The sequence below is a fragment of the Pangasianodon hypophthalmus genome, chromosome 8, assembly GCF_027358585.1.
Source record: "Pangasianodon hypophthalmus isolate fPanHyp1 chromosome 8, fPanHyp1.pri, whole genome shotgun sequence".
Taxonomy (NCBI): Eukaryota; Metazoa; Chordata; class Actinopteri; order Siluriformes; family Pangasiidae; genus Pangasianodon; species Pangasianodon hypophthalmus.
Genome location: NC_069717.1, coordinates 15,153,720 through 15,177,879, shown reverse-complemented (window position 1 = coordinate 15,177,879; position 24,160 = coordinate 15,153,720). Strand labels below are relative to the sequence as shown.

General features: G+C 35.9%; 2 protein-coding genes across 2 annotated transcripts; both read right to left on the bottom strand.

The window, feature by feature from the left end:
- Positions 1 to 114: 114 nt before the first annotated feature.
- On the bottom strand, positions 115 to 10,327 carry LOC113535909 (phospholipid phosphatase 1). Its single transcript, XM_026929475.3, has 6 exons — positions 9,940 to 10,327; positions 6,014 to 6,165; positions 4,061 to 4,332; positions 3,704 to 3,761; positions 3,419 to 3,595; positions 115 to 2,284 (listed from the first exon to the last, which is right to left on the bottom strand). The coding sequence occupies exons 1-6, from the start codon at positions 9,995 to 9,997 to the stop codon at positions 2,168 to 2,170; spliced, it is 834 nt and encodes a 277-aa protein (XP_026785276.1). The 5' UTR covers positions 9,998 to 10,327; the 3' UTR covers positions 115 to 2,167.
- A 659-nt stretch (positions 10,328 to 10,986) lies between these two features.
- On the bottom strand, positions 10,987 to 23,436 carry csgalnact1b (chondroitin sulfate N-acetylgalactosaminyltransferase 1b). The gene is made up of 8 exons (XM_034306822.2): positions 21,635 to 23,436; positions 19,715 to 20,609; positions 19,176 to 19,392; positions 18,969 to 19,067; positions 18,705 to 18,883; positions 18,459 to 18,547; positions 12,409 to 12,490; positions 10,987 to 12,015 (listed from the first exon to the last, which is right to left on the bottom strand). The coding sequence occupies exons 2-8, from the start codon at positions 20,325 to 20,327 to the stop codon at positions 11,735 to 11,737; spliced, it is 1,560 nt and encodes a 519-aa protein (XP_034162713.2). The 5' UTR covers positions 20,328 to 20,609; positions 21,635 to 23,436; the 3' UTR covers positions 10,987 to 11,734.
- Positions 23,437 to 24,160: the final 724 nt, after the last annotated feature.

Below are 24,160 nucleotides of genomic sequence, written 5' to 3'. Positions count from 1 at the left end.
GCAAGAATAATTTCCGGCAAGGGACTGTCCGAGACTAAACCTTTTGCTGCCTTTAAAATTGAAGACTAATAAATCTATTTACTTTTGTCTGTGGCATTTAACAGGACATCATAATTACTTTTGTGTAAAAGTTTTAATTAAGTCATTTAATGCAGTACCATTTGTGATGACAGAACATAGACATATTTAGACATGTCAGACATATTTTTCATTGGTTATGTACCTTTACATTGTGTATTTTTTATGGTGGAATTATATAGACAGTTTTCTTCTCTTGTTCAGTAAAAACCATGATTATGGAAAAAAAACCTGACTAACGCAAAGTCTTCTTACTTGCAGTTTTTGAGTTATTTGTACAGATTGAACAATTTTTTATTATTATTTCAAAATAAAGCAAGAGAAGACTAAACTTACTCCAATAAATAAATAAATCCTAAATTCATCAAATTCATTATGTCTTTATAATGTATTTGGCTCTACAGTGTTTACAGTACTAGTAAACACACATGCACAAACACAAAATGAGAAAACAAACAAAAACAGTTCACCACCACACTGGCTATTTTCATTTAATGGACCTTTTCAACCTATTGGAATTTCCAAGTACCTTTGACAGGTATCCTCAGAGTGTGAGGAGTCATGTAAAAATCACATGTACGTGATGGCTGGCTTTCAGTCACTATGATGTAAAAAGAACCCAGTCTAGAACAAATAATGTACTCTTGCAGACCTATGTGACTTTTCTTATGAGAAAATAAAGGACATGATTCTTGAATGAAAAAAAAAATGAAAATCAGAAAAAAGTTTGGCATATGAAACTATTATAAGTAAATTAATGCAAGAAATGAAAAAAATTCAGAGAGAAAATGAAACCAGGTTTACATACTTCCTTACATTCTGGACCACCAGGGTAATTTCCTAGTAGAGTCCTAGTGGAACTAGTGGAGTCTTTCTGTGTGTGCTCATTCCTTGCTAAATACAATTACTAAAGTCATGTAGCTGTGACTTTACATGGCTACATATAAACAGTCCCCACTATGTCACGTTCTCATTTTTCCCATTGTCATTTTGCCAAGGAAGTGGACACTTGACGCTAAAATATTTCACTCTAATTTTTGGTTTCTCATTACAAGCCTTTTTTTTTTGTTATTATTAAATAAGTGTGCATTTCCCATGCCTGGGATTCTACTGTTTGTTACTATTCTCTGCACTTTTGACTGTGTTGTTGAAACAGACATGTGGTCTATTGTTCATGTAGCATGAAACTAATTTCATATCTTATAAATTGCTAAACTCTTGTATTTCTGGGCAGAGCTGTGTTTTGTTTTTGTTTTTTTTTTTGTTTTGTTTTTTCCTTGGTCTGCCAGGCCCAGATGGAGTTGTATGATGGACTTGATCAGTGGTCTGATCTGTTTGGGACTAGAACATCTTCGACAAGCACTTACAAAGCCTTGCCCTAAATGCAACATAATGCCAGTTGCAAAGCATGAAGCTTGTAGGCTATGAGAATACTGCTGACTATTCATTGTCTTTCCTCTGACGTGGTGTGGTGCCAGCAGGTAGTCAAGCGAATAGCATCTAATAAGAAATCTAATAAGAAATCTAATAAGAAATGGGTAAACTTCTTTGCTGTGGTATTGCAGCAGAAACACAAATAGGCAGAAGGCTCAGTTGTTAACAAAGATAGTGGAGTGTAAGGCAGTAGAACAGAAGGTTACTCATGTACTTATGACAGTTGATGAGAATAGCCAGAGAACGAATGTGACGGAGCTAGGACATATTATAGCCTAGCCACAAGGGGTCACAGTCACAAGGTGATGACTTTGGTATTTGTACTCTGCAAGGAACAAGAACATGAAAGACTCCAGCAGTTCAAGGAAAAAATCCTGGTGTGCCTCCATTTAGTTGTAGACCACAGTAATATACATAACCTTTCAAATGGATCTTCAACAGGACAATGCATTTCATGTAGACGGAAGACTGAAACAAATTCAGAAGAATCCAGATTCAGTTGCGGTTGCTTTACAGTTTAAAACCTACAGTAGGTTTCATCAGTGAAATACTGACATATATGACTATACTTGAGGTTTCAGAAACAGCTGTTTGTCTGTCAAATGTCCTTCTCTATTGGAATGGTCTGAAAATTTCATGCAATTTAGTCTCCTTCTCACTCAGTGCTCCCATAGTGATTCATATCATTTGTGGTCTCCTGTAGGGTAGTGTGTGAGATTTCTTCTTTGTCCCCCTTCAGCTGGGCCTTAAAGAAATCTGACACACAGATCACCTACAATGAGAGAGAAATATCAGTTATAGTAGTGTCCATTTTATTATCGGAATACCTGGCACAGTTTAAAACAATGGGCAAAAAAATACTGTACACCAAGAATCACTGAACCTACAATTAAAAGGGTCAGATGAGACCAAAATGAAATGTTTTACCCACAAACTCAAACTCACAAAATTTGGTGAAAACAATGAGATTGCATATAAAAAATTAAAGCACATGATGCACACTGTATAATATGGTGGTGGATCATTTCATGGATGTTTTTTTGAGGTTTGTGGTCTAGAGGGAATCTTGAATTCCCAGGACAGTTTAGTCTATCAGAGGCAAGTTAGAATTTATTCATGAGTGTAACTTTCACTGAGATAATAACCCAAACATGCATTCAAATAAGCAAAATAATAATTGCAAACACAAAATCAGTGGTCTTGAATTAACATCTCAGTCTCTGAAATTGAAACGTGTTAAAAATATGGGGTCTGCTTTGAAGTGGGGAGTCCACATGCACAAACCTAAGCATATAAAGAAGCTCGATGTTCTACATTGAGGAGTATCCAAGATTCTGTATTCTTCTCTTTATGTTGTTTTCTTTTCTTCTGTTTTCCTTCGACTTCTGTTTCATATGATTACTTGTTTGTTTATGTTTATCTGTTTAACTCTTTGTGTTCAATTTTGTCAGTGTCTTTGGGTCATTGAAAGCGTGCTATAAATAAAATTTTATTATTATTATTATTATCATTATTATTATTATTATTATTGTTGTTGTTGTTGTAAGTGTCTCCAACTTTGTTAGACATTACAGGAAGAGGCTGGTACTCTCTATAGAGGGCTTCAGCAAATACTAATTGTGGGGGTGCAGATAATTGTGATTTTTTTTCCCCCCAAAAAAAGTGCTCTTTTTTTAAGATATTTATTTTTTTAAAAACTCCTGGGATAAACTATACAGAATCCCAGTATCATTCAATGCATTTATTAATTTTATATATTAAGTTCTGCTTAGTTTTATGAAGAATACCAATAATTGTGGAATTGGCTATGAAAATAAATTTGTAATAAAGGCTTATGCTGTCATGACTAACCTTTATTAGTCATAGTAAATGTGACTCAGTATCAACAGTCCTGCAAAATACTCACTGTAAATATTGCCACAATGGCTCCCTGTATGAATCCAGTGAGAACATCACTCCAGTGATGTTTGTAGTCTGAGACTCGCGACAGACCCACATACACAGATGCCGAAATTAAGAAGAACTGGATACTTGGCCTTAGCAACCGAGCCCATTCTGCCTTCATTCTCGATTGCAGGTACAGCTTTTAAAGGTAAAACAGAACAATATTAGTAATGCCAAAGCAGCTTTAAAATGAAGTAATCAAAGCATGGTTTCTGTGGTAGTATAATAAAATATTAGTAGTACTTACTGCAAGGAACAGCATACAATACATGGAAAAGGACGAATGTCCAGAAAAAAATGAAAGCCTGTAAAAAATCATTACAATCTTTTAAGTTTGTGAGGATAATAATGACATCAAGAAGAAGAAATACATCTAGGAATAATCACACAAATGTCCAAGCAGACAGACACAAAAAGACTCAAAACAAAAACTGACAGATAGCACGATGAGGGTAGATGATAATATTGAACACATACTGTAAGTGTAAATTTTATTTTAATTTGGTTTAATTTCCCCTTTAAATATTTAAATTATTGTTTTATTTTCAAAACAGCTTTGAAAACTAGGCCTAGTTTTCCTAGCCTTGCTTTCTGGAGTTCTTACCTGCCTTCAGTGACCAATGCCTTGTCTCCTGTGCATGAGAAGTTCTCAATGTAACCTGATTTACAATCCACAAGGCTCCAGTTGGGCTTGCATATACTCAGGAAATGTGGCCTCAGCCGACCAATGGTGTACTTTGCAATGTCAGTCAGGGACTGACTTATTGCTGCTCCAAAAATAAACGACCCAACAGCTTTGTAGATGCAGGCTACATAGTCAGTGATTAAGGAGGATCTGGATCTGAGATATATGGAAATACACTCTCCACCAATGATCTGTTAAAAAAAAAAAAAAAATGAGATACAGATACATAATAAGTGAATAACAAGCAGCAATTTCATTTGTATTCTTTTTTGCAATATATAGTAATAAAGTTTAGTACAATATAATTAGAAGATTATATGTCATTTGTTGAGTACTGGTAAGAATAACTACATTCAAGCTAACCTTTTGTGTATTACAGTCTTGTATCTTTGTGTCCTCAGACAAGTATTTAAGTGTTTGATCACAAAGTGTCTACTGCTCTGAGTTTAGAAATAAAACTGATATGTTTTCCACGTCAAAGCTTCATAATGTTCCAAGTTTGAAGACCAATCAATCATGGTGCTAATAAAAGTTTTCTAATTTCTTTCGAGACAGGTGAAATATACTGCATTTAATTTCAGTTTTTTTTTTTTTACTTTTCAAAACTCTCACTTTATAGATGGAGAACAAGAATTATTATTCTAGTGTGTACTGATTTTTTTTTAGAAATGTCCACCAAAAGACACCAGGCATGCATGAAAGTACATATAAAAATGCAAAGCATGAAAAATGTGTGCAGTTATTATGCTCTAAACCTATAATGAGGTTTACGATCTCAATTTAGTGTAAAACTAAATGCTTTCCACAATTTAGTAGGTTGTTACATTAAATAAATCATAATTCTTCGAACAATAATTTTTGTTGTGATCTATCGTTTATGATATGAGATGCCGCTGATCCAATATCGGCTATCATTTGCTTACTGGAGAGCTCAGTTATTACCATTTCTGTCCTGCTTCTCCATTATTCTTTGGATGTGCTGTATCAAGTGCTCCTTTATAGGCTAGCAACTAATTAATATGGGTGGACCCTATACTGTTAAATTTAGACAAATTTGCAAAGATTGAAAATGAAGAGAATTATCATTACTACAACAATTAACCACAATATATTCTGAATATATAGGTTACTATTATATTTTTTAATTAAATCTCTGTCTTTGTCATCTCTTGCTTTTAAAAACCCTTTATCTTAGGAGTATGCAAACTCTGCCCAAACATCTATGCAGCATGTAGCAACAATAGTTTTATGGGGAAATATCATGATGATATCATGTTGACTAATGTGGTGATATATTATATAAATGGTACATCCCTCAATCCAAGTAATAAACCGGCTGAAATTTGTAACCTTTACAACTTCTTACCTACATTCTGTAAAATGAATGGCATCATGTAGTCTCAGCCTCAGATGCTCTGCCTATGCCCACAGGGCCTCTGATACTTATTGCACACTGTTCTGGCCACAAGCTTCAAAACTGGAATCTGCACGATTCTGTGTATGCGCATACAGGCACTAGCTTCCACTGGAAAACAAACTTTTGAAGGTATAGTCACTAGACTGTTCATGGCATTCCATCTTTAGAAGTTTATTAGCAGTTTTGTTTGCTGATTGGCTCAGGGATTGCAATGTCAACTCAATGAGCTAATCATATTACAGAAAGTGGCAAATGCTAGAGGTCTGGCATGTGAGACTAGGCACCCTTCAATACAAAAGTATAGAATACAAGAATATCTGGAGTGAAAGATTGAAGGTCCTCAACTAACATATTTGGAAGCTTGTCTGCATTGACATATGGGTTTAGTAATCATAACCTTTCACAATTCCCTATTTATTTAAAAAAAAAAAAAAAAAAAAAAAAGTAATACTTACTACAAATAATGCGAATGGAATCATTATTCCCATTAGCAGCTGATAAGATATAGTATCTTCTTTGTATGGGTACTTGATGGTGTCATCACTGCAAAAAAATCCTCTTTTGAATGGGTTGTGTTGTAAATTTAATACGGCAAATGGAAGTCCAGCTGGAAAAAATGACAGTATAGAAGATTACTTCATCAAACACCACATCTGAAACTATATAGATGACAACTGGCTGAGAAAAATAGCTGTCACATGAGTCTTGTTCATTTCAATGAATAACCATTGTTCCACCTTTCTTCATGTGATTGGTAAGACAACATTGCAGCAGCTAAGCCAAGTGTGAGTGAAGCTAGATGGCTACAATACACTGTTTGTTTTAATATGACATATCCTCTTGACTAGTTAAAAAGGGACAAGTAAACAATTTTTATCCAACACAAACTGTTTTTACATTAAAACAAAATGCACTGTATGTGGGGGAAAAAATTTAATTTATGTAAAAGTTTTCAGTGAACAAGGACATTCTAAATGGGTACAGTAAGATGTCAAAGACACTGAACTTCTGTTTTAATCTTTAAGATGTTTTGCCACTCGTAGAGATTTTCATTAGTTCTACTGAATGGTGGAAAATTGGGGTTAGAGCTGGATGGTAGGTGATGTCACAGACTTGCCCAGCAATTATATCATAGCCTGATAATAATTCCACATTGCTTGCCCACCAAATAAGGCAATGGAACCAGCTCAGTTTTCCATTGTCCCTGTTTTTTCCATGGTTTAATCTTTAAGAGATTAAATGCATCTATGGTAGATGACCCATTGGAATAAAACATGATAGGTGTGGCTTAAATAAACATATAGTAGTAGTAAGTCTAAGCGACTGGATTTGTGTTATGAAGCTGATGAAGCTGCCCTCCTATGTGGGAACATGTTTGAACTGGTTGTGTGGTTGCCCCAGTTCTGTGCATTCCTGAATGTATATCCATTTGCTAGTCTTTGAATTTTCTCAGGTAATCCTAAACTCTTTTTATATATATATATATATATATATATATATAGCATATACTGAATATTGGCCTATACTGAATTTTGACAGTTTATCTGACCCAGAAGAAAGGACAAGTGGAGGACAACCTCTAGGAGGCTGTCAACCACTTGTCCTTTCCTTCTTAAGTTGTGGTCTTGGCAAATCCAGCAGACACTCATGGATGAGCATTTCTCTACACTTATTCGAGCCAGATTGGCAGATATCAGTGTGTCATTCCATCATGAAACATTTTAACTGTGACATCCATATACTGCTGCAATGATGCCATTTTTCCAACGTCTTTTAGCTGTTTTTGCCACATCTTCCCTGTCCAAAGCCTCACATCTCCCACTGCTGGTGACCTTTGTGTGTGGATGAAGGTGCCTTTTTTGAATTTTCACATTTTTCTGTTAAGAATGGAAAATGAGGAAAAAGCTGAGAATTCAGAATTTGAATACTTGTTTTATTTATATGAAACAATCCATGTTTGTTTTGCGGAAATAAAAAGGGGAAAAAAATTGTTTTCCGTTTTTGATTTCAGAATGATGGGTTGAACGGCTGATACACAGATTTCCTCACTGCACTGAGTATACAATATCTTCTTGTGTTTTGTCTTTCTGGCATTTACGTTTATGTCTGAGTGTGTGTGGGAAACAAAATGCCAGTCACACTGACTTAGTACTACAAGGTGTTCAGAGGGGCCTAGATGTACGAAAGACATTTAAAACACACAAAAATGCATTAATCCATTAACAAATTTACAAGGGATTTATGTTTCATCAGGAAACTGAAATACAATACGTTGACTCTGACATGCAGTATAGCAATTGATAAGCATTAAAGCTACAAAGCACATGATTACTGAGTCAGGGGAATACTCTATAATATGATGTTCTTGAGCTGTGGTAAGTCACCTTGACAATCCTGTAATAGCTTTTTTTTTTTTTTTTTTTTTTTTTTTTTAGTATTTTAGCTTTTTTCCTGCTGAACAACTTTTATTTATTTATTTGCAAAGTTGTTTTAGGTACAGAGATGATGACAACCAGCTAGTGCATACTTAGTACACACTTAATAACTTATTTAGTGTGTGTTATTTTCATATGCCAAACTCAGTTATTTCACCACTGGAATGTGCATTTTGTCCACTGATCTTCTTTAAGTGACCAGAAGTGAGAGTACCCAAAAGAGATGTTTGCAAGGAGGCAGTATTCCCTACAGTGCATCTTTTTGCACAACTGGGGCAACATTAAGTGAAGTTACATTTTAATATTTAAAAATAGTAACCATTTTAAGGTATAGCCCAGCATGTGTTGTCTCATAAAAGGTTTTCATGGGGGAAAAAAGTATATTAGTTTATATTCAATACATGATCGGCCAATGTAAGTTATTATTTTATTGTTTTATAGCTGGAAAAGGTTAAGTATGTGAAGTTCTGTAGGCTATGGAATGCACCTTACATTATATTAACGTCATGGTCCAGCACCCAGTAGCACACTGTAAGATTACAACAGAGCAATCCTTTCCCCTTTAAACCTATATTTCAGCTATATAGCTAACATTAGGTGACCACTTCACTCTGTAGTATATATGTTGTTTATGATTCTGCAGAATGAGCACAGCTACACTGTGGCAGGTCGGCAATGTACAAGCACTGACTGAAGCTAAAAGAGAAGCTCTTGTTGAAAGAAAGAGATTTTTCTCTTTTACTCAAGACCCAGTTAATGGGATGTTCACAATAAAGTTTTATTTTCACAACACTTTAATAACACCACATTGGTCGCAGATTATTTATCTCCTCAGAGTTGTGAATACCTTCACAGCATCCCAAACCAGGAGTAGAGTCATTGCTACATTTCCTGATATCATGTGATGTTGACATAACGAAAGGATCATTTTATATTTTTTTAATTAAATTGGGTGTGTTAAAACTAAGCCATGTACTCATGCTGGTCGGGTCTGTATCTCCAACATTTTGTCTTAGGGAATGTGTGCATAGGGACTTGGAATAAGCTCTCAGAGGAGTGTTATTTGTTTTTAGTAGTTAGTTTGCTGTTTCCACTAGATTTCTCACAGTGCAGCTCAGTTTCATTTTTATTATGTACACAGAATTTAAACAAAGGCTCTAGTTCATCTAATTTATGAATAGGGGTGTTACACTCTTACATTCCAGTGCCTGGCTAAGTTTTGTCACATTCTGCAGTTAATTCACAATCAGCTTTTTTTCTTAAACAAATCCATTTAGTCACAAAAATTCTTGCCACATTGTATGCACATGTACAGAAAAGTGGATATTTTAAATAACTTGGCCTAGTTAGGCCCTATTAATATTTACATATACAGTAATTATGTTTGGATTAAACCACTGAACTGAACCCCATAGAAAACTTTGTGTATAATAAATGTATTTTATGCTTAGGTTAAAGTAAAATATATCTTTTCACATTGTTCATAAATAATATAAATAATTAGGTTTGTGGTTAATTTAGTGTTATTCTCGTTTCTTAAAACGATTTTCGTTTCGTTTCTTAATTACAGCATTTTCATTTTATCACCATTTGCTCTCAAAATATTATCATCATATCAATCAACCATTGTATAAAACAAAACCAGGGTAAAAACCGTGTAATTAGCATAGGAACTTTAGAGTCTAAACGTTGTTGTTCAAGGAACATTCTTGGGGGAAATCAGTAAACTCACTTCCCTTTTTTCTGCGCAGAAAGAGAGTGTTACAGTGTTGCTCGTCCAATGCGGATGTAATTATACACTAAACCCTATAACCTTTTTAAAATGACCTGCTGGTGCGTATAGTATGCTATAGCGCCTAAAAGAGCTCTGTACTTTTCCCGACGAAAGGAAAATATTCGGTGCTGCGATGAGACTGAGCTACTGGAACAAGGCTCTGTACACTTACCAAGGACAACGCAGGTGACGTCCAGGAGAATCAAGATGTACCCTTCTGTATCGAACATCTTCCTTTCTACTCTCCTTTCTTTCTCTGAAAATCTAATCTTGTAAACCTCCTTTTGCAATAACAGTAACTTCCTTACTTAGGCCACAAAACACATTAGCCAAAGTAAGACAAATGTTTCTTAGTTTACCTCTAACTAAAACAAACAGCTACATAATTCAACATTATGAATTACAGACAGTCCTCACGCGCTCACCAGCCAATAATGACTCGACTGTTGCGGTACAAATCGTACGATGTTACCGCTATCTGGGGAGTCATCCTCGCGCGACTGGGATTGTGCATTCGCATACTACCGTACTAACTAGTATGTCAAACCTTAGTTGGCGTACTATTATGCCATACTATTTAGCATGATAGTATGCTGCTTCGGAGCTGGTAAGCTTTTAGGCTCCGCCCCTTTCAAAGAGGAAACGAGATTTCTGCATTAACCCCTTCAGGCCCTGTAGCCTTTATGCAACGTATACACCAAGGTACCGAGTAGGAAAAAAAGCTGATAAAATTGTCATTTTCTTATATAAGATTCGCTCTTGACTAGAAGTACACATTTATTTATCCAAGTAAATGTATATTGTTATTATAATGTAATAATAATAATAATAATAATAATAATTAATTATATAATATATATATAATATATAATATATAAAATATATAATATAATTATAATATATAATATATATAATATAATATAATTAAATAATTATTATTATTAATAATTATTATATAATGCAAAAACAACAACAATAATAATAATAATAATAATAATAATTATTATTATTATTATTATTATTATTGTTGTTTTTGCATTATATAATACATTGATAGCATTTGAATTAAATATATTAATTCCCTAGTTGAATTGGTGAAATTAACTGATGTTCAGGGAGAATAAATCTTACAATATTGATATGATATTACAATTTCAGATTTATTACAATTTTCAGATTTCAATTATATATATTTCAATTTCATACAAGGATTTGTTCAGCTAAATATTATCTCTGTTGTATATAGTCTTAGTTTATATTTTTTTAAAAAAAAGAAATATAGAAAAAAGAAAAGAAAAATAATTCAGTATAAACAATTCTTGGTAGTCAGACTTCTGGACTCAGTGGAAAAAGGACATGTGTAGAGGAACTTTATTAAAAGTAAACAATAACAACAAACTCAAAAATAAAAAAGGGTAGATATAGACAAAAGACTAGGTAAGGCAAAAACTGGTGGCAGAACAGGACCATCGGCATGAGTCCAACACAGTGTGGTGTCCTATAGTTTAACACTGGAACACGGAAAGTGAGACTGTTTAATACACTGAGTAATGACAGCTTGAACAAGAAACAGGTTCCCACAAGTACAGGATGTGGGGACAGGACCAGGAAGTTCAAAGTCATGTCAAAATAAAAGTGCATGACTACATAAACAAAACTATGTTGGGACAGGTACCACACGTGGAGAAGGGGAAATTCGTGACATACACACACAGACATGCACGCCTGAAGCAGATATTCAGTGTTCTTGATTGCATGGTACAGGCTTCTTGGAAGGCATCATCAGAAGTGGCCTGAGTTCCAGCTTGGAAAATACGATATTCTAACAAAACCCAAGAAAACAATGGCAAGATGTGGATTTTATAATAAGTCTTCTTGTTATATACACAGACTTATTAAGCATTACTTATTAAACTGTTCATGGCATAAAATATTTTGCTCATGTATGTGTAGTGTCTTCCCCACTATCATTGGGTTTCTGTTTGATTGTATTTATGTAGATGATTGTCTATTTGCTGGTGAAAGAACAGTTTTCCCATCTGACTGTGAGAGGCCTCATTCATGGCTCTGGTCTTTATGCACTCATTAAAAAATTCTGTTGGTAGGTCTTCTGCACAAGGTGTCTCATGCCACATATGGAAGAGTTCTCGTGAAGGTGCACGTACTACCATAAGATTGCTGTGCAGGTATTTTCTGTACAGGTGCAAATCTTCTTTTCCCCAAGATTTGATAGTTACTTCAAAACCTCCTTTGGAATGGGAGAAAAGGTATGAAGGAAAATATCATTGAGAATATCAGAATGTAGTCTTTCACACATATAAATTAAAGACAATAATGCTGATTTTATCTCGAAGAACTGTTTATAATACAACCTAAATTTTGTTGCACAATCACACTTTTTTATTAATTCAATCAGTGACAGTCACAAATAAACCATGATTATGTGTGTCATAATAAATTGGGGCACGAATGCATAATAGCAAAGTATAATGGCAATAGCTAAGGTTACACTGTACCTGGTTGATGCCAGGTAGTTAATTAAAGGTTCTCAAACAATTTTTGGAATTCATAATGTTCTCAGTAATATTACACAGTAGGACAATTGTAGGATATTTAGCATTTTGTGAAATATAATGAATACCTATGTTGATGAAATCTGACAAATACTGGCATGTTATTCCAAAGCCAAAATCTCTCCAGAATCCAGTGTTTTTACTGATTACCTGTTAAGAACAATAAAGAGAGCACAAAGCAGATGCATAAGTTCTTTAATTTAAAAAAAAAAACTAGTTTTGCATATTTGTAAAGAAAATAAAATTGTGTAAGAAAAAAAAAAACACTACTTAGGCATTTAACTGTGTTCTTTGAACACTCAACCACCAGATGATGAAAACCACCTGGACACTTTCTTGTGAGTGTGCACATGCATGCCAAACGAAGTCACAAACTGATGTATGACCCAATATTTGGAGTAAATTCCACTTGTTACATTGCTATGCAATGTTCTCGCCGAGTTCTTGCCAGAATGGTGCTGGTACAACAGTACACACATCCAGATAAGAATAGAAATAAAGTCAAGGACTGGCAATACGGTGTTAGACTACGCAAAATCATACAAATGGTCATTTTTTTAAAATGAGAAAGTAACCGGGAAAGTATTCAAAGACTATTGCACACACACCACAAGAAGGTGATGTCAACCTTGTAGAACCTGGAGAATGTACATGGTGATGCCTAGGTAGCAATAGCATAATTGTCTGGGCATGGCACACCTTCAAGTTATGAGGTGGAGATGGTCCTCTTAGAGAGGCATGTCATAGCCAGTCATCCATTCAGTCTATAGGCCATAGTGATGATGTCCTTCATGACAGATAAACAGTTGATCTGAAGATCAGATGGCTGCTGTCCAGTCACTGTGGTGTGTGTATCGGGCACAACAAAGAATGCTCTGATGCGATGTTGAAAAGTCAATTGTTTGATTTACATCATTGAGTGATGTGATCTTAGGCCCAACGACAAAGTTACTTCAGAATCTTTATGCCAGTAATGCATAGAAGGCAAGTTTATTGCCGGGACATGGGCAAACAGCTCTCCAACTGTTTTTGTTGAAGTAATTGCTAGCAAAAAAGCAGTTTTCAGACACTCATTTCAGATTGGCATCTTGCATAGGCTCCTAAGAACACACAGGTTTGCATAGGCTTGTAACTGTGTTTTAGAATAATAAAAATTTCCCTCATTGTATCCCTTTCTGTCATACGTAGCTCGTGATCTCCAGCTGCTTTCTGAAAGTGTAAGTTAAAAATCTTATGCAAAAGAGCTCACAACTGAAACATTATGAAAAACACTTTAAAACGTCTAGATATTAGACATTCACTCTGCAAGTTGGTATCTTTAATAAAAATGTCTCCTCTATGATAACACTCTTGTACTTAAATGGAAATTCTGGCATGAGACTAGAATTTTATATATTATTGGTCAGGGTATGTAGTATTCTGTTGCATGGGACTGTATAGATTTTTAAATGCAATTTTTTATTTGTTTTCTAAAATGTCATGTTGTGCATACTATCGAACCGGACACCTTTCCAGGCCAACAGAAGGCAGTTGTTTTTACAGGCAATTTGGAGGGAATTCTGGTCCGGGTTGCTGGTGCCTCATTTAATAGAATTATTATTAAAAATAATAATAATTTTGAGTATTTACATGAATAGTAATATTTTACCCACCTCACATATTCTATATCAGTCACTGCTGACTATTTGCAACTACTTATTCTCTGGTTTATTCTCTGGTGTTTGGGTCACATTTGAATTATGTGAAAGAATTATTATTCTTGGTGATTTTTAATAGAGCAAACCTCACCCGGGAAATGCCAAAATACAGACAGCACATTACATGTCCCACCAGAGACAATGAAACACTCGACCACTGTTACACCACAATAAAGGATACAGCAGGTTTGGGACTCTCTGATCACTGCCTAGTTCATCTTGTCCTAGCATACAGGCACAGTACTGATACTGTGACATCCTATATCAGTTTCTGTGAGGGCATGTGTGTTCCCACCAGGACTTATTTAAAATATAACAATGACAAACTATGGTTTACTACGAAACTCAGACAGCTTCGTCAAGCCAAAGAAGATGCTTACAGAAGTGGGGACAAAGTGCTGTACAATCAGGCCAAAAACAGACTGACAAAGGAGATAAGAGTTGCTTAAAGAAACTACTCTGAAAAGCTGAAAAAACAGTTTTCAGCCAATGACCCTGCATCAGTGTGGAACGGCCTGAAAGCCATCACCAACTACAAGATATTATCCCCCTCAATCTGCTGGGAATCAACAACTGGCTGACAATCTGAACCTTTTCTACTGTAGATTTGAAAGAGGCAATCTCACACCCCAGACACACTCTCTCCACACAACCATCAACACCTCCTGTAACCCCACCTCACCCCCATCTTGATACTCAACCAGCACTTAGGATCTGTGAAAAGGATGTGTGCCAGCTCTTCAGGAGACAAAAGATCAGGAAAGCACCAGGCCCAGGCAATGTCTCACCCACTTGTCTGAAAGTCTGTGCAGACTAGCTGTCACCCCTCTTCAAACGGATCTTCGACAGATCATTGGAGCAGTGCAAAGTCCCTTCCTGTTTCAAATGCTCCACTATCATCCCTGTCCAAAAGAAATCAAAGATCTCTGGGCTGAATGACTACAGACCTGTTGCCTTAACATCTGTGGACATGAAGTCATTTGAGAGTCTAGTGTTGGCCCACTTGAAGAACTTCACTGGACCCTATCTACACCCCCTTCAGTTTGCCTACAGAGCAAACAGGTCAGTGGATGATGCAGTCAACATGGGACTGCATTACATCCTGCAACATCTCGACATACCAGGGACTTATGCAAGGATCCTGTTTGTGGACTTCAGGTTGGCTTTCAATACCATCATCCCGGATCTCCTCCTGACCAAACTTACACAGCTTTCTGTGCCCAACTCCATCTGTCGGTGGATCACCAACTTCCTGACAGACAGGCAGCAGCTAGTGAGGCTGGGAAAATTCACATCTAGCACCCGCTCAGTCAGCACTGGTGTTCCTCAGGGATGTGTGCTCTCCCACTACTATTCTCCCTCTACACAAATGACTGCACCTCCTCAGACCCCTCTGTTAAGCTCCTGAAGTTTGCAGATGACACCACAGTCATTGGTCTCATCCAGGATAGTGATGAGTCTGCATACAGAAGGGAGGTTGAGCAGCTTGCTGTCTGGTGCAGTCAAAACAACCTGGAGCTGAACACGCTCAAAACAATTGAGATGAGAGTGGACTTCAGGAGGAACACCTCAGCACTGCCCCCACTCACCATCCTGGATAGCATTGTCGCCACTGTGGAGTCCTTCAGGTTCCTGGGCTCTACCATCTCACAGGACCTAAAGTGGGAGACCCACATAGACTCAATCTTGAAAAAAGCCCAGCAGAGATTGTACTTCCTTCGCCAACTGAGGAAGTTCAACCTGCCACAGGAGCTGCTGACCCAGTTATACTCAGCTGTCATAGAGCCTGTTCTGTGCACTTCAATTACTGTCTGGTTTCATGCAGCTACCAAATCAGATATAAGAAGCCTTCAATGGACAGTCCGAACTGCTGAGAGGATTATTGGTGCTCCCCTGCCCACCCTACAGGACCTATACTCATCCAGAGTCAGGAACCGTGCAGGTAAACCACTAAGACACTAGGACAACCAGGCACAAGAACAGCTTTTTCCCACAAACCATTTCCCTCATGAACAGTTAACTGACTTTTAGGTCCTTCTTAGTGTAATACCGCTCTGTGGATACAATTTTTTTGTGCAATATGTAAATTCATTCTTTTACTATATTACCTGTACACATATCCTTAATGCTTCTGCTATTGCCTTCACCTTGCACATAGCTGTATTATATCACATCTGTACATATATCTATTCCGTCTAAGCCTATTGTGTCTACTATACAGTGTGTGTATATATATATATATATATATATATATACATATATATATATATATATATATATATATATATATATATATATATATATATACATTCATATACAGTTGAGGTCAAAAGTTTACAGCCCCCTTTCAGAATCTGCAAAATGTTTATTATTTTACCAAAATAAGAGGGATCATACAAAATGCATGTTATTGTTTATTTAGTGCTGACCTGAATAAGATATTTCACATGAAAGATGTTTACATATAGTCCACAAGAGAAAATAATAGTTGAATTTATAAAAATGACCCCGTTCAAAAGTTTACATCCCCTTGATTCTTAATACTGTGTTGTTACCTGAATGATCCACAGCTGTGTTTTTTTGTTTACTGATAGTTGTTCAAGAGTCCCTTGTTTGTCCTGAACAATTAAACTGCCTGCTGTTCTTCAGAAAAATCCTTCAGGTCCCACAAATTCTTTGGTTTTCCAGCATTTTTTGTGTATTTGAACCCTTTCCAACAATGACTATGATTTTGAGATCCATCTTTTCACACCGAGGACAACTGAGGGACTCATATGCAACTATTACAGAAGGTTCAAATGCTCTCCAGAAGGAAAAACCATGCATTAAGAGCCGGGGGGTGAAAACTTTTTGAATTTGAAGATCAGGGTAAATTTAACTTATTTTGTCTTCTGGGAAACATGTAACTATCTTCTGTAGCCTCTGAAGGGCAGTACTTAATGAAAAAATACAATATTTAGGCAAAATAAGAAAAATGTACACATCTCCATTCCGTTAAAAAGTTTTCCTTCTGGAGCATCAGTGAGCATTTTAACCTTCTTTAATAGTTGCATATGAGTCCCTCAGTTGTCCTCAGTGTGAAAAGATGGATCTCAAAATCATACAGTCATTGTTGGAAAGGGTTCAAATACACAAAAAATGCCGGAAAACCGAAGAATTTATGGGACCTGAAGGATTTTTCTGAAGAACAGCAGGCAGTTTAACTGTTCAGGACAAACAAGTGACTCTTGAACAACTATCAGTAAACAAAAAAACACAGCTGTGGATCATTCAGGTAACAACACAGTATTAAGAATCAAGGGGATGTAAACTTTTGAACGGGGTCATTTTTATAAATTCAACTATTATTTTCTCTTGTGGACTATATGTAAACATCTTTCGTGTGAAATATCTTATTCAGGTCAGCACTAAATAAACAATAACATGCATTTTGTATGATCCCTCTTATTTTGGTAAAATAATAAACATTTTGCAGATTCTGAAATGGGGCTGTAAACTTTTGACCTCAACTATATATATATATATATATATATATATATATATATATATATATATATATATATATATATATATATATATTGTTATTTGTAATTTTTATTATTATATGTCTTGCTGTCTTATTGGAACATACCAATAAGCAAGGAAGCTTCCTACCTAGTCAAATTCCTTGTGTGTGAGCACACTTTGCAATAAAAGCTCTTTCTGATTCTGATTTTGATTTCTTTCTGATTTGACTGCAAATCAGGCTAGACACTGCATCCTTAAGTTGGTCAAGGGAGTGAGCATATAGCTGGTGCCCATCTTTGGCTTTCAGCGACACAATGAGCATGACTCTTGTAGCGTGATTTGTTTACATAGCATCATAACGTAGTCTGGGGATCTGTTACTTAGAAGGAAGAACAACTCCAGCCCCAGTAATGCATGTACTGTGTAATGCAATAAACAGCACACGGTATGGTGAGGGAAACTCACTCATCTACACTACCAGCACTTAGCTTGCTAGTCAGCCAGACAGTAGGCGACATGGAACCAATAAACTTAACAGACTCAACAATGACCAGTGGGTAGTAATGTGAGAGAAAACCACTCAACCAAAATAGCAGCATGTAGCCAAAAGTCTGCTGGTTAGTTTGACCCAGCAGGTAGAATGAGTGATGAATGAAGGGAAACCCAAATCCATCCCCAGCATTGAGAATTAGCAGAATTCAGTTAGCTGGCTCAGCAGTAAGTTTGTGGTGTGGTATGGCAAGGCCAAAGTCCACATAGCACATAGCCCCAGGGCCACAAGTGTTTTTACATACGCTACATCATACATCACTTTGTGACTCCATTGGAAGGTATGAAATTGCACAGTAAGGTGTCTAGGTCAAGGTATCACGCCTCCTGGTGGCTAGGAGGGGTTATTCTGTGTTATTTCTCACCTGCTGTTTTTCAAGAGTAGGTATATGGTCACCATAAATTACATCTGGATTGTACTGGCTAAAAGGTATGGGGTAGAAGACTCTTTTACCTAAAAGATCCAAGAAAAAATGACCACTGCCATCAAAATATCAGTTATAACATAACAAAACAACAGCATCAGTGTTACAGTATACACTGAAATACAATGATGTAAAACATCAAAGACCAAAATCTAAATGACTTTCTTTTTGAGAAAGTGGTCTTACCAGGTTGGGAGTTAATGCGGCAGGAGTTTAGGAAATCAACAGTAAAGTGGATGTCGATATCACAGAAAAATAGGAGGACATTGCTCTTCTTCCAGGCACGAGCTCCTATGTTCAAAGCTCGTCCTCTGGAAAACTTCTCATTTAGGTGGATTAGAGTGAAGTTCCTTGATCTCATTCTCCTGTTTGACATGTAGAATTAAATATCCTAACCTGTTTTTTATTTGCACACATTTACATAAACGTGATCAAATAGTGTCATGATACCTTGCAGCAGTGTCTATAATTCTTCTTACTTCATTTATCTTCTCTGTTCCAAAATTCACTACAGTAAGATGGATCCTTTCATCCTCAACACAAATTTCCCTGTGAGGAGTGGAGGTTAAATGTCTTTGTATAGCAGCTTTGTGTAGCATTGCAATCTGGCTTTACAAAATGTTAAATTACAATTTGAAATATATAGTTGAATCCTACCTAAAATTGTTCATGAATTGTTGAAATGTGTCCACCCTCGTGGCCAATGGCACAATTATATTTATTAGCATTCTGGATGTGTCAATTGCTTCTTCCTTCATATTTTGCAGAGGTGCAAATGGCCGAAAGAGCTCCAGCCTCCTGAAGTCCAGAGAAGTATTGTCTTTGAATGTGAGATCATACAGAGATCCTTTATCTCTTTCAGAATGAAAAATTCCTAGTGTAGTGCAAAAAGAAAAGAAATGCTGTTTTCAGGAAAAAGTGAAAGACATAAAACAGATTTTCTACTGCATTTCTGTGTTAATCTTGTTTAAAATACTTGCGAGTACTAGCACTGACACTGAGATGCTATTCTTTAGTTTGCACTTAACTTTAAGAAATGAACTATACAAATAAACTTGTCTTGCCCTCTGGGAAACTTAACGTAATTAGACGTAATAAGATCTGCAAGCTTGGTATGTATTCTGCCTCACCTGCAAGTTTCTTTGGATAAAAGCATCTGGAAATGAATTAAAGGTGGCAATCAAAGGTAATCTCACCCTCAAAGAAATCACGTGGTGAGTATATCTTACGATACCGAGGGTCATCCTTATCTTTAGGACCATTAAGGATATGCAGAGCTGCTTCTAATGCCCCAGCCATATCCCGTCGAAGAGTTTTTTGCACAGGATGCTTTGTGAACCCGGTATCAAGCTGATAGACACTGTGAAGTGTAAAGGTCTCCAATGGCAACACAGCATACTCATTTGGTATATTCACGCCTACATGACTTTTCATACGATGCAGTTGCTCGTGAAGGAACACCTCAAGTTCTGAGTTACTCTTGTGTGTTTCCTCCAGCTCCATTGGGTGCATTATAGCAGCCTGTTGCACAGACTTCTGGAGATGTCTTTTCTCTCTGATAGCATATTTCAAATGGAAGATCTGCTTTCTTAGGCTTGCAGTATAGTGATGATATTGTTCCTCATGTTCTTGCAGCAAAGCTTGATATTTCATATCATCCATGGTCTCTTTGAGCAAAATTTGTTGGTTTTGATTTCTTGGTTTTTGAGTTCTGCAGTCTGGGTTATACAGGAATAGTGTAAAGCAAAATGCGACCATAAGCAGAAGTCTTGTACGGGCCATCATGCCCACAAACCATCTCTTCAGCATTGCTGCACTTTTTTTTACCAGGCTATTTTAGGATATATTTTTAATATGTCCTGGAGTAGCTCAAATGTTTACTTTTACTCATATGAGTGAAATTGTTCGATGCCAGGTTTGCGTAGTGGCTCATATTTATTTATTTCTCATTTAACATATTTCTAAAAATGAATTTCTATTGTCAAACATATGTCTTTAAGCATCTTCAAGTTTCCATGTTTCTTCAAGTTGATTTAGTCTTTCCACATCACCAAGCGCATCCATCCATAACATCCAAATCCATCTATATCTCTATCAAGAAAAAAATACACCAACAAAGTTTAATAGCTTGTATGAAGCAATATAAACCTTTGGACGTATTACCACTTTGATTAATATGATTATTACTGCTTCACTGTGGTTAACATAGACAAAATATATTATATAAAAATATTTTTGCCAGCATGTTCTAAAAACATTTTCCTGTAATAATTTAAAGTATATTGCATGTTCTTTACTGATAAAAAAAAATTAAACAGTAAATACTAGGTGTTAGATAAATTTGAGCAATGACCCATTTTAGGGTGACACTGAAGAGTCAGTATTTGGTACCAACATAACCAGCCCTTTCACGTAAATTGCCTACTACCCTGCTAATAAATGAGCAGTTGTAAGTGTAATGTGCATGTTTATACATATTGCGCTTCCACATATTTGTAGTTATGGTTAAAGATGCAATAATACCTTCTGGAGTGGTTATGAGTAGTTATGAATATTGTCCTGTTTTTGTATATGAAAGGAGCAGATGTTTGAAGATATTCTTTGCTTAATACTCCTTTTCAAAAATGTGATATAAAACCACAATAAAAAGGAAGTTACGGTACTATAAGAGTACACATTTTAAAATGTATCATAAAATATAACTGGACAATTTTACAAGTTAGTTGTAATTTACATGCACTATGAACTTAATAGCAGAGCAGTTTGCATCAGAAAAGCAAGTCTGAGGAGGTTTGACTTAAAATTACTTTTTATAAATGTCAAGTGTATTTCTAGCAAATTATCTCCCATGGTGGTTTCTAGTTGTCAATTATTGTAAAATTTCTTTTTCCAACAGTAATAATCATTGTTTGTTTTCAAAATCAAACATGTCCCAGAATCTTCCTTCTCTAACAGTCATAAGACATTCTTTATGCTACATTTGTCACATTAGGAATTTGGGCGCAGATCACTAATTTTAGTTTACACACATATTATAGACACAACATATAGATATTTAAAGTACAGAATAATCAGTCACTAAAAATATAATTAAGGCATTTGCATCATGTACTCACCTTGCTGTGCTGTACCTTTCGCTGCACTTTTGACTAGCATAATCTGCACTGCAAGTCAGCACTTAATCCATATAAACTTCTATGAACTTGACTGACTTAGTGTTGATATTAAAGCAACCTGAAATGACTATGTATCTGCAAGTCTGTATGTGAGCCCTAATTTGCTGTGAGGTACCCTAAAGGCCTCAGTGTGCTACTGAGTGCCTGCTCTGTTCTGCCTTCTACAGCAAACTCCTCCCCCTTAAAAACTATGAAAGCAGAGTTGTTTAGCACATGCATTACACCAAGGAATTTGACTTTCAAAGATATGTTTAGATTATGAATAAAAAAAAAATTAACAAAACAGGAACAACATCGTACAGAAATAAAAGCATCAACACTATCAACACAACATCATTTACACTTCTGCATATACTCCCAGCCTAGTTTTAACACATTTCACAAGTGCAAACTACCAGAAATACCTAGGCTATGGTCAGAGAGGATGACAAAATTAGACAAATTATATCTGTAGAAAAAATATTTGTAAATGTTATCATAAATATGCATAAAATATCAATAAGCCTGCAATTCATTTTACAAGCCTAGTATCACGCATGAATAATTTTCACATATTGATATGTATCAGTGTAGTGTCCTCTGATAGCAGGAGGTATGTTTTTAATAAAGACCGAAATTGTTCTTGTTAGCCAATTCTCTCACCAACTTTTTGTTGTGCAAGTTGGTAAACTTTCTGTCCAGTCCACATTGCTTGCATTCCATAAGTGCTACCTGTGAGAGAAAACAAATAGGACATAAACTCAGTTTTACCAGACTTTGGCAGATCAGTGTCTTGGAAGCTTTTATAACTGTAATGTGGAATGTGATGATGAATTGTGCAATATGAACATTTAATTTCAAGCGGAATTATGAAATGGGATATTAGAATAGGATAATACTTAATATATATTAATATATACTTAATATGTACTTAATAAGGATTTAAATATAATATTAAACCAGTTCAATAAGTAAGGCAAAATTTAGCGTTATCTTTAAATAGCGCACCTGGTTTGGCTCATTAGTTCATTCAAAGAAGCTAGTTAAACCATTTAGGGAATTTAGTCATATACATAATAACATTTGAAAAAAGAATATATAGGGCTTATGTGTGCCTTCAGGATTAGGATTCTCTGCTCTGTAATATTTATAACTTCCCACTCAAATGGGGATTTGGCCTTGCATGTCACCAATTTGGTATCTGTTTGGCACAATAGGACTCTCGGTGGATGTACATACTTTGGTTCCGAAAGGTTCAACAGAACCCCAGGACAACAAAGGAAATGTTGAAGAAGTTGGAGGCATCAGGTACCAAAGTTCGTTCATCCCTGGGAAATAGTTTTTGTATATTTCCTGAACAATGCCCTGTCTGTTTGGTCCCAAGATTTTTATATTTGCATACAATTGTTTGTATAGTTGCTTGTGGTACCTTCAGTTGTGTGGAAATTGCTCCTAAGGAGGAACCGGACTTGTAGAGGTCCACAATTTTTTTGAGGTCTTGGCTGAGTTGTTTAGATGTTCCCATCTAAACTCTAAAGCACTGAATTGTCTCGCACCACAGTACCTGAGCAAATTTTTGGTCTTTTATGATCTGCCACGCCTACTTCGAACAAAAGGTGCAGGCTATTTGTCGGTATCTCAAATAGTGAAGGCTACAGCAGGGGGTAGGAGTTCTGCTTGGAGTCTCTCTGAAAGTGAAAGCTTATGTTGTAGGCTTAGAACCTTGAAGTGTTCCCCAGAACTAGAACACTAGGGTTCTGAATTAAATCTTTTTTTTCTACAACTGTACAGATTTAATTGCTCAGTATTTTTTGGGCATTCACCTGTATTTGTTAAATGTTTTGCTACTGATATAAATTACATTAATTTGTTGTGATTATTGGAGGGTGTGTATGTACATTTGAGGAGAAAGTTGTGACTAGTTGAGACTGTAAATATATTTGTACCTAAATTTGTGAGAAGAATGAACATTTATTATCTGGCCAAAAGTATGTGATGTAAGAAAAAAAAATGATGTCGAAGATTTAATACTGTTTTTTTTTTCCCCCCCAAACCAGTCTTTCCCGCCCGTAATGTAAATGAAGTCTCGCTCTAAACATAAATTAAGGATAACTATATTGAACACTTTCCTTTCTCACATTATTCATGTTACAGGTGTGACCATCCAAATGGTGGGGTGATATGATTGTCTAGACGGACGTCTTTCTGAATGGGTCACATACCCCTTTGTTCAGGGATGGTTCTTGATGTCCCATTGCCTCTCCCATGCTATAATTGATTGAATGTCAATTCAGGTGGTATTATCCAGATATTGCTGAGACCGAGATGAATTGTCCCTATAATTAAGCCTTTTTTGGGGGATGAGCTTGTTCCAACACCTACCTTGGAGTGGAATCTACTTAGAGGTGTGGTTGAAACACCTGAACACAATAATTATGAGCGGTGTCCACATACTTTTGGATATATAATGTATATGAGATAAAGATG

Bases quoted from the DNA above. Each gene is read 5' to 3' on its own strand.
- LOC113535909 (XM_026929475.3), bottom strand. From the start codon at position 9,997: ATGTTCGATACAGAAGGGTACATCTTGATTCTCCTGGACGTCACCTGC. The intron at 6,166-9,939 runs GTAAGTGTACAG...CATTTTTTCCAG, and splicing joins CGTCACCTGCGTTGTCCTTG to CTGGACTTCCATTTGCCGTA. The intron at 2,285-3,418 runs GTGAGTATTTTG...CTCTCATTGTAG, and splicing joins CCATTGTGGCAATATTTACA to GTGATCTGTGTGTCAGATTT.
- csgalnact1b (XM_034306822.2), bottom strand. From the start codon at position 20,327: ATGCTGAAGAGATGGTTTGTGGGCATGATGGCCCGTACAAGACTTCTG. The intron at 18,884-18,968 runs GTATCATGACAC...CATGTCAAACAG, and splicing joins ATTATAGACACTGCTGCAAG to GAGAATGAGATCAAGGAACT. The intron at 12,491-18,458 runs GTGAGAAATAAC...TGTTCTTAACAG, and splicing joins CTACTCTTGAAAAACAGCAG to GTAATCAGTAAAAACACTGG.